At 34.1% G+C, this 11,153-nt stretch overlaps 1 protein-coding gene across 2 annotated transcripts; it reads left to right on the forward strand.

The window, feature by feature from the left end:
* Positions 1-5,309: 5,309 nt before the first annotated feature.
* LOC132172855 (protein S40-5) lies at positions 5,310-6,633 on the forward strand. 2 transcript variants are annotated; one of them, XM_059584422.2, is made up of 3 exons: positions 5,310-5,385; positions 5,554-5,744; positions 5,927-6,633. In XM_059584422.2, exon 3 carries the CDS (start codon positions 5,938-5,940, stop codon positions 6,463-6,465), a length of 528 nt encoding a protein of 175 aa, XP_059440405.2. In that variant the 5' UTR covers positions 5,310-5,385; positions 5,554-5,744; positions 5,927-5,937; the 3' UTR covers positions 6,466-6,633. The 2 variants fall into 2 exon arrangements, with proteins under 2 accessions (XP_059440405.2, XP_059440406.2); XM_059584423.2 differs by having other exon boundaries at positions 5,936-6,633.
* Positions 6,634-11,153: the final 4,520 nt, after the last annotated feature.

Genomic DNA, 11,153 nt, shown 5'->3' on the forward strand with positions numbered 1-11,153 from the left:
TAAAGGTGAAACTGTTTTTGTATTTTGTTGAGTGTTTTGTATTTTGAATTGTCTGTTATTGTATTTATCTTTAGAACATAAAACAATTGTTGTGTTCAACCCCAATCCCAATGTTGTGTTTCCAGTACAAGGTTGAGGACATAATTGTCGTACTTTCAGCAAAGAGTAACATTGGTGGACCAGTGGCATCAAAGGAACGCTATGATCTCTGAATATCCTCCTCCCAGTTGTTCTTTTTTAGGAAAATCGTTATTTTTGAAATCGCACGTTTTGAACTACAAATCCAAAGGCATGTTTGGAAATGGGTTTGGGACAAATCCCAATGCAAATCCCAAGTCTTGAATGTGGTAACTCTTGGTCCCGATTTTGAGTAGCTCCATTCATAGGAAAAGGATCTGTTTGGCAAAAGGTTTGAAAAATAAAGTGGACCGAAACTGTAACAGATTTGATTGATATGAGAAAAAAAAAAAAAAAGTAATAATGTTTTGTACAAAAAAGTGAAGAAAAAAAAATGGTTTTGTAGTGATTTTTTTATTTGAATAATAATAAAAAAAATGATTGATATGATGTAAAAAGTAAGAATGTTGGGGTTGATTTTGAGTGGAATTTTTTAGGTCTTTGGGTCCGGTCGACTCCTTTGCCAAACATAGCCGGATAATTATACGTATCACCCCTGCAAATATAAGATTCTAGCTTCGCCACTTATTGGCCTAACATTACTATTTCAAATGGTAAATTGAGATTTTTTTTTTCAAATATGTAATTGCGTTTTTAAAAATTATACTGTTCAAAAATCATTTTTTTTTAAACCACAAATCTAAACAGACCCAATATGCAAAAAGGTCTTCAAGTTGGGTAATGGGTATCCGGTAGGTAGTCTATCTTGCCTCATTAGTCACCAAAGTTGCATCATCTTTGGATGGCATGAAGCGACCAATACTTGTGTGGAAGTGATGGATTTGTGACTGACAAAGGGGCGGTGGACTTAAAGTAAATTCTTGGGAAGCAAGCTCAGTGGAAGATTTTCTATTCCCCATTGCCATTGGGCTTGTACCCTTCAATCTTCCCATAAAAGGAAAGCCACAAAGATATGGAGAAGTGCTCTCATTGTGATGCTTTTCTTGTCAATCGAGAGTAGATCCTTTTTGGATGGTAGAAAATTTAGAAATGGGTTCTTTCATTCAATAATTGTAAGGCTTGTAGTTAAGTTGATTATTATATGCCATTAAAAGTCTCTCACAAGAATTCCACATAATTATTCAACTATTTTGATGAATTCTACAAATTAAAATAATAAACGAATAAATTAATCTGCCGTCGAGACCGGCCATATTTTGGGCATAAATATTAATTCAATTACAAAATGGTTATGTTAACTCAACAATCTGGATTTATGTGATATTTTTTTGCTAAACAAATTTTATTTGGTTAATGTTTTAGTAAATGCTTTTAAAGTATCTAATTGGTTTCTAAGATTAGATAGTTTGAAGCTTATCTCTAAGATTAGATAGTTTGAAGCTTATCTTTCACACCCATATAATTTAAAACTCATCTCTCTAACTCAATAGTTTATGAGAAAATATATGTTATATTTGAAACAAGCTCCCCTAAAAAGGGTAATCTACGGAGTTAAAAGTTCAAATTTAGAACATTTGTTTTGATATCATATTAAATTAACGCTTGAAATGTTTAAGCTAATAAGAAATGTGAATTTGATCATTTAATCAATATTTTAAGGTTTTTTTTTTTTTTTTTTTTTGAAAAATCAATATGATCTTATTCATAGAAAAGTCAAGAGCACAAAAGCTCTTACATTCAAGATCCAAGCCGAAGCTAAAAGATCAAAGCCGAAGCTAAAAGATTACACATTATATAAGGCAATAACAAACAGATCTTATATTGAAGTCCAAACTATGACGCCAAACATCCGCTAACTCATGACTAATATTCAGTTGTAACAGCAGATCTGCTCTAGGCAAACAATCAAATGCATAGGTAACTCTTATTCCTCGACCTTGGGATTAGAAAAAATCCCATGTTGACACTCATCCTCCTCGACCTAAGGCCAAAAGTTGATAAAAATACTAAGAAATTGATAGCATTTATATCCCTAAAGTTCTGATGCAAAAGCTATTAAATTATTAATCAATTATATATAATAAGGAAAAGTTTGGTGAACTACTATAGTAGTAATGAGATTGATTAGTCTCAGCGCCACGTATCATGATAATTATTTATAGTGTCTTATGATAAGCTAAGAAGCTATTAATTCAATTATTCATATAATAACAACATTTTTTATGGCATTAATCTTGCATTATTCTTCGGCTAAGTTATAAATACGTTACTTCTTGTTGAGATTACTTACATAATCAAATAAGCTGATTAGGCATGACAAAGAAAGGTCTATTTAAATTGTTACACTTATTTAATTTAAATTTTTTTTAATGAAGAGTTAGTGGTCCTACACCCAATCTTGGATCGAGAGAACTTATCCAATATTTAAGTCGATATATTGGTTGGAGAAGATAATGAGCTTTACGGAATTTATAGAAGAAAAATGTTTGGTTAGAATGGTGCATACCTCGTGAATGAGCCCATTCCCTTCTTTTCTTTTCTTTTTTATGGAGTGTTTTCTCACGCTTGGTTGATTAGGAGTCTAGGTGGCAGTGGTTCGGATATGTTAGACACAACATCTCTCTATTGCTTATGCACCTGTCTACGTGGAATTGGCTGGATTCAATTAATCTATAAGCTTATCAGAAATGAGTATGTTTGAGCTAACCAAATGGGTCGGGGATGCCCACTTCTAGGAATTTATTATTGGTACACCAATTGATATGCTTAGAGATTTGTTTTAATACTATACATTCTAATGAGCATAAAAACTCATATAGTTGCTTTCAAAATAATAATAATAATAATCATCATAGTCATCTTACATATATACATGCTTCCTTAATACTAACCACCCACATAGGTGCTTCCCTAGTATAGTCTATAGTGGGTTTTGGAGTCTCTATTCCATGCATCATGCCATTGTCATGGATTATTCTTTTTAATTTTTTTTTTTTAAAGTATTCCCTCTTTTCCATTAATAAACAATTCAAACACAAAAAACCTCATAAAAAAAAAAAAAAAAGACTTTTGTATCACATCAAAACACTTTATCAAAAAAAAAAAAAACACATCCAAAATACATTAACAAATAAATATTTTTTTTAAGCAAAAAAATAAAATAAAATAAAATAAGCAAATTACCTCAAGTCTATTCGAACCAATGAGTTCTATAAAAATTCTCCCATAACGTTGTTTTAAATAAATATATATTTTTTAAGCACTTAACCTAAAGTAAAAAAAATAATAATAATAAAATTATGAGATTCACATGCGCATATAAATAAGCAAATTACTTAAATTAAGTCTATTGGAACTGATGATCAGTTCTATAAAAATTCTCTCAAAAATTTGTCTTAAATAAATATAATTTTTTAAGCACTTAACCTAAACTAAGAAAGTTTTTATGAAATTCACCTGCACATATAAATAAGCAAATTCTAAAATATATATATATATATATATATATATATACTGGGATGGAGGATGTGATGACAGCTCTCTGCATGAAACAAAAGAAGCGTTGACCCACACATCTATGTTGGGTCATTATCCAACACACTCACGATTTGAGTTTGAGAAGACCCCTCACCCTTACTTCCACTACACAATTCGCTCTCTCTTAACTAGAATCTTTACTCTCTTTCTGCAGTAGTCCCCAAAGCCCAGGAAGCATTGAAGAATGAAGCAACAGATATATAGAAAAGTTGCAGTCACAGTTTAGTCCTCCTCACCAAAACAACGCACCACATTTCTCAATGCAATTTCATCCCAAAGCAACTACCTTTACTGCTTAAGCACCCTCTTCTAGGCATCCTTAAAAAAAAAGGACCCGGCTTCCGTGCGGTACTTTTAAGTACCGCACATCTGCGGTTATAAAATTGAGAGTCCAGATTGTTCAAGTCAAACGACGTCGTGGAAGAGAAGAGGCAACCGTTACGTTTAACTGTTAAACACACTTGAAATAAAATAGTACTCTGTGAGATGGTTTACGCTTTGACAACCAACTCTGTTTTCCAAGTATCTCCACGCCCAATTCTCTCTCCCTAAACACTTTTTGGGTCGCAAGCAAAATGACTCAGAACAAAGCTTGGGACCTCCTGACATCAAACTTTTTTTTTTTTCTTTCCTTTTTCTAGGTTATACTCGGAACCTAAAAACAAAGCTCTAGGCCTTTTCTTAAATATGGGTTTCAGCTTCTTCTTTTTTTTAAAATAAAATAAAATAAAATAAAAAGCAAAATTTATCTAGGCTGAACCGAAAAATCCCACTACACCTCTCATCCTCCCTCTTGAAGGGTCTGATTCCACGTAGATATTTTTCTCTATGGTTCTCTAGGGTGCTGAGAGCCTAAGACTATTCTACGGGGGGAAAAAAAAAAAAAAGACAAAGCAAAACGAAGCAAGACCCAAGAGAACAAAGCTTGAGCTAATCGTGAAAACAAAGCAAGACCCAGGAGACAAAAATCAATTTTGCACCCGACAATATAGTTATCAAAGAAAAAGATAGAAAGAGAGAATTAAAATACGTAGCCCTCTGCTTCTTCCTCGTCTTCTTCTTCTTCCTTTCTCTGCTTTTGTTGAAGTTCTGCAGATCCAGGAGAAATAAACGTTTGTTTCCACCGTTTGCTTTAAACGTTTGCCTCTTCGATCTTTCCCACGACGTCGTTTGCCTTGAAAAATCTGAACCCTCAATTTTTATAACCGCAGATGTGCGGTACTTTTATTTACTGCATGGAAGCCGGGTCCAAAAAAAAATAATAATTTGCTTCACACTTCCACACACACAGAATATGAGAAAGAGAGAGAGAGAGAGAGAGAGAGAGAGCTTTTTCTCATTCAGCCTTTCACCCACCGAGCTTTTTCTCTGTTAACGCCGAATGAGCTGAGTTGCAGTGAGATGGAGATAAGGTTACGGAAATCAGTGAGGTTGGGTCTGACCAATGGTTCTTCTCCACCTCTCCCAATCAAAAAAAGCAGGGCTTTTTATTTAGATTAAAAAAATATTTACTATTTGTATATTTACTATTTGTATTACAAATATATTAAAGAAAAGGGGATTATGTGTATGTGTATGTGTATGTATATGTGTGAACCGAACCCCATTTCAAGACTGTCGACTGTTTTCTATATGTGGTAAAAGAAATGCTGTGATTGGACTAGGCTTGCTCAATGCCACAACACAACACCCTCCTTTTTCATCATCTTCTTTCTTCCTCTGCCTCTTTGGCTCCTTCATTCTTTGGGCTTTTGGATTATTGCAATAAAGGTAAGGAGAAGCTGGAAAAGACTGTGGAAGTGAGATTAATATGGGGAGGAAATTACTTATTAGCTTTTCTTTTCCATTTCAAGTATTATGATGGGCCATAAAAGTTAATAGGCCAATTTTGATGTACTATATCTATTTTTGTTGTCTTTTTCTTCTCTGTTGTTGCAGGGTACCATTCTGAGCCTGACGCCCTTAAAATCTGTGATCTTCTTTGGATGTATTCAAGCCAGGGAAAAGGGCTTCCACAGCTTCTCTTGCTTTCCTTCTCTCTGTGTTGGTTTTTTTGGGGTTGTGCACAGTAACTATTTCAGAAATCTTTGAAAAGCCCTGATTTTGGAGGGTATCGAAACAAAGGCAAGGTAGATTCCTGATATTATTCTCTTCCACCTTTCTCCCTTCTATTCCCAAGAAAAAAAATAATAATTCAGATTTATCTCATTATTAGATACAAAAAGTTGCTTCCTTCTATTTATATTGAAAGAAAGAGTTCTATTGCTGCATAATTCTCTCTCTCTCTCTTATTAATACTCAAACTTTTTAGAGCAAGCAGCAATGGCAGATAGGAAGGGTATCATGGGCAAGAGCAGTGGTTTTGGAGGGAGCTCAAGGAGAGATGAAGACTTTGAAGAAGAAGATGTGTGGAGTTTGATTAAGGAGAGGAAACCCAAAGAGCACTCCTCTGCTTCTTCTTCTTCTGCATGGCGCCTTCCTTCTGCTCCAAGAATGATTCCAAGGGTTTACACTCCACCAACCCATGAAGCCTGCAGAGTGGTTCAACAATCCTCTGCTCCTGTGGACATTCCTGATTGGTCTAAGATTTATGGAAAAAATGCCAAAATTGACTCAAGGCGGCCTGGTTCATGGGTGGATGATGATGCTTATCATAATGACGATGACGATGATGATGATGATAATGATGATGGTGATATGGTTCCCCCACATGAATGGATTGCTAGGAAGCTTGCAAGGAGCCAGATTTCATCTTTCTCTGTGTGTGAAGGGATTGGCAGGACACTCAAAGGAAGAGATCTTAGCAAAGTGAGAAATGCTATCTTGACAAAAACTGGTTTTCTAGAGTAGCTTCCTCACCATGTCATCATCATCGTCATCATCATCATATTCTGGCATTACCACCATTAAATGTTCATCATTCTTAGCCATATATGTTTAATTTCCCACGTAATCTTTCTTTTTCTTGTTTTAATTATTGCTGGTAGCATTGGATCTGATGTACTGAAGTAGAGTCCAGGGGGCGGGGGTAGACCCTTTAGCAGCCTCTGAGAATTTTGTCTGCTAGTCTAGTACAATGAGTTTTGGGAAAATGGAATGCACCTGGCCTATGAAAGTTCATCAGTTCATCTTCATCTGTCAAATCTTTTTGCTGCTTTTTCATTTCTTTTTAATTTTCAATCTTTATTACAGTTTTATAACTCCCTCGCTCATGCATGTTTATTTTCTCCCCCACTTTTTCTTTCTTTCTTTTACTTTTAGAAACTTTGAAAATTCTATTATCCATAGTCAAATCATAAAGCTTTTCTCGAAATTAAGATGTTTGTTCTTCCCAATAACATTAACAGATCAATTACATGCATTTTAATATCATGATTTGAAGGAAAACTTTGTTAGTATATGGTGCACTCACCACCAAAGAATAAGAAATAAATAAATATATATTAGTCACCCCACTATTTTTTTACTCCTTCTCTCAACGTTGCTTTCCTAAGGTGTCATGATTTTTCTTCCCATTAAATGTTTATGACAATATAATATAATCTAATCATCAATTATTAGCGTCGAAACTATGATTTTGGTTCATGGGAGACAAGATTAAAAGGTAGAGTGAAAAATATATATATATATATATATATTAAAGTACTTTTATAATTTTTCTTACTAGGTTATCTTATTCTATGTTTTTTTTTTTTTTTTGTAATTTATGTTGTACACATTGAATAATATATCGCGGATTTAATTTACTTGCATATTTCAAATACATTTTCTCTCATCTTACAAAATTAATGAGCTATATAATATGGGAATTTTCTAATATAATTTTCCTTTTCTCTAAAGAAACTTAGAAAGTAAAATACATATAAGAAGACTATTTATTTATTTATTTTTGTTCAAAGAAAGATCAGTTTGAGAAAATTTAAAAGATATTTTCTTTATTGTTTTCATCATTCCTGTTATTGGAAAGGGAACCAAAAGTAATTAACCTTATAATTAATTTACTTTGTTGAAATTCTTAAAAGGAGAAATTAAAGCATTTCCCGAAGAATGAAAAGGCTTAAACTTTAAGATATCAAAAGATAGATATTGGAAGAACTACCCTTCTTTGCTTTACAATAGCATAGAATATACGGATTAACTATCATCGATAATAAAAGGAATATAGCATGTGATTTTTTTTTTTTTTTTTTGAAACAAACCGTTTAACTTATTTATTGTCCGTCGGCATTAATTTGTCGGGAATTCATATCATTCCCTTTATAAAACCTTATTTATTTTCCTAACACTTTTAAAAGTCAATTAGATTGTCGCCCGTCCCTAATTCCACCACTATCGCATAAGAAAGGTTCCTCACTTCTGTTATTTTGGCTATGGTCCTGCCTTACCTTGTTTTAGTTGTTGCCATAACGAATCTTTACTTTTTATAAAGTACGAGTGGGGTAAAAGCATAATAAAATAATAAGAAAACATCACACATGCAGCAAGATCTATGTAGTTGCAGATATGCACCTCCTATGAGTAGTGAGAGAGATGGCATCAACAATTAATGGGACGTTTTATTGATTTTTTTTTTTTTTTGAAAAAATGTTTTGATGTGATTTAAACGTGAGAAATGTTTTTTTTAAGTTTAAATTTGAGAAGAAAAAAAACAGTTGTGGGACGTAGAGTGTTCAAGCGGATCGATTATAACCGACTCGCCAACCGATAAGTTTGGTAGTCGGTTATTAAAAATAACTAATTGACTATGGCGGTTGTGGTTAGCGATTTTATGGGTAGAGAAAGACGGTTATAACCGATAACCGCCTTTATTTATATACCAGACTTGTTGAGTTGTTGCCCGTGCTTACTGGTTTACTTCTATTTGGTTTGTATTTTGTAATATGAATCTAGATTTGGGATTTGTCTTTTTAATTTTTTCATTTGTGTTTGAATTAATGGATTTGGGCTATATTTTTTTAGCCATGTTTTGGGCTAGAATTTATTTGGTAATGTTTTTTTTTTTTTGGTAACATTTTGGCCTTAAACCCTTAAAATAAGACCAAAAAATAGCAAATTAAAGGCCCAAAACACTTAAAATGCCCAAAAGCCCATTAAAAAAAAAACGGTTATAACCGCTCGATTATTGGATTGAATAACTACTAACCGCCAGTTATAAATTAAAATAACTCATAACCGCCTAAGCGGTTGCGGTTATTAAAAACCAATAACCGTCCAAGTCGATTGCGATTACTGATTATAGCCAATAACCGAAGGTTATAACTATTTGAACACCCCCAATGAGACGTTTTATTGAATTTCTTTGTTTGCGGGATCCATTTTTCCACAAGAGCTAAGTAAACAAAAAAATATAGAATGAATTGCTACCTACGCCAATAAATATGATAAATGAGTTTCCTTATAGGTTTGTCATTAATTTCCTTTATGTTCTAGTCTACCTCACCTACCACAATCTCTCTATAAATAGAGCATATTATTATATTAACCTAATTGTATCATACAATTCAATACAATAAGGATGTATCCGTAATGACTCATATCAATGGTGGAGTTTGGCTTCTAAGGCTAAATTACCCCAAATTCCTTGCATTCTTCTTCCTCTCTTGCTTTTACCATTATTCCCTTTTTTTATATTTTACACAAATTTCTACATGGTATTAGAGTCACATTTTTCTTGGTGCCTCTAAAAATCCTCATTTTCTGCCCGTGCAAGTTTTCTTATTTAAGCATTAATTTCTTCTAATTTGAGTTGGAGGAAATTCTTCTAATCCAATTTATTAAATTGACATTTATTACACACTTTTGATACGTGTTGGCATGTGATTTGAAACACACACCAAAAAAATAATTTTAATGTCCTCCAATTACATGTTGACACATGCCAAAAATTATAAAATAATCTTACATTTTCCTTTTAAAAATGTACGTGGAAATCAGTTTAATAGATTGGATCGAAAATTTGGTTGAAAAACTTTGTTGTTGTGTGACTATTTCATCACTCAGTTTGACTACTCTCACCTTCATTTTTCCTTTGCACTTGTTTGTTATATTCGTATTTTTCGTTCTTTTGTTCTGTGTGTGCTTCTATATGTCCACATTTTGTGACTTCAAATAGCAAGAATCCAGAAATTACAAATGCATATCTAAACCCCTTTCTCATCCGAATAAAGGGCCACCAATAATGAATAAAGTAGATGAAGAGAATCCTCATGCACCTCCTCCCTGGACAGATTCCTTGTTTTTGCAGTATCTACACACGGATCCGATCTCTAGCAATTTGATGTTCAAATCATTTGTAAGAGAGTTTTTATAGAGTCTACTTCTCCAAAAATAAAGACAAAGTACTCGAAACTTCGAAATCTGCTCAAACAAGTAGGCTCTATATGAACTTTTTCATATTTACTACTCGAATTGCTAGCGACCCGGCTGAAAGAATTGTTGAGAATCTCTCTCTATCCACATCTATACCCAAGAAATGGCAAAGATTCAATATTCTGAGCTCCACCAAGAAGCTGCTTATCCCCTTTTGTCGACACGAATATGAATCATAATTGCTTAGAAATGCCTGACACCTTTCAACACCTACCCCTGATTTTTACATGTCGAGCATCCTCCAAGAGTCAACTGGACCACGCGACTCATTTTGCTTGCCATAAGATCCCAAAAAGGCTGTCAATTGGTCACAAATGATGGGTGGTATTTCCATTAATCTTTATTTATTTAAAATTAGTTTTCTTTAAACTTGTTACATGCCCAAAAATCTTATCTTCTTATGTAATGTCCCCCTCTTAATAAATCTTATCTTAATTTGTACGTTGGTGGTTCCCCGTATGAAAATAATTTGAATAAAAAACTAAGGAATCATCAATCATGCTCTGTGGCGTCTCACATCGCCTAGGTATGGAGATGAGAATGTACTTAAATGTATACTTACACCTTTAATGACAATAACGCGTTTTAAAGCCTTGATGGTCATGATCTCACCAAAACTCCGTAGTTAAGCATGCTTCTACGAGAATAATACCTGGAAGTTAAGCATGTTTCTGTGAGAGTAGTACCAGGATGGGTGACTTCCTAAAAAGTCTGGTCTGGGGGAGTCAAAAGCATACAATATTGTGTGTCAATGGGGTGAGGTGTTACAAATGGTATCAGAGCCATTACCCAGCCCGAGATAGGAGGAGCGTGCACAAACCCATGAAGGTCGCTAGCGGGAACTTGCTGGGACGGACGCCAAGAGTGGGCTAATCTCATGAGGGTCGCTAGCGGGGACGCTGGGTCCTAAGATGAGGTGATTGTGGCATCCCACATAGCCTGAGTATGGAGATGGAGATGTACTTAAATGTATACTTACACCCTTAATGACAACAATACATTTTAAAGCCGTGATAGTTATGATCTCACCAGAACTTTGCAGTTAAGCATGCTTCTTTGAGAGTAGTACCAGGATATATAGGTGACCTACTGGGAAGTCTGGTTCGGGGGAGTCAAAAGCGGACAATATTGTGTGTCAATGGAGTGTGATGTTATATGCTCTCTTTAAC

The sequence above is a fragment of the Corylus avellana genome, chromosome 1, assembly GCF_965113065.1.
Source record: "Corylus avellana chromosome 1, dhCorAvel1.hap1.2, whole genome shotgun sequence".
NCBI classification, from domain to species: Eukaryota; Viridiplantae; Streptophyta; class Magnoliopsida; order Fagales; family Betulaceae; genus Corylus; species Corylus avellana.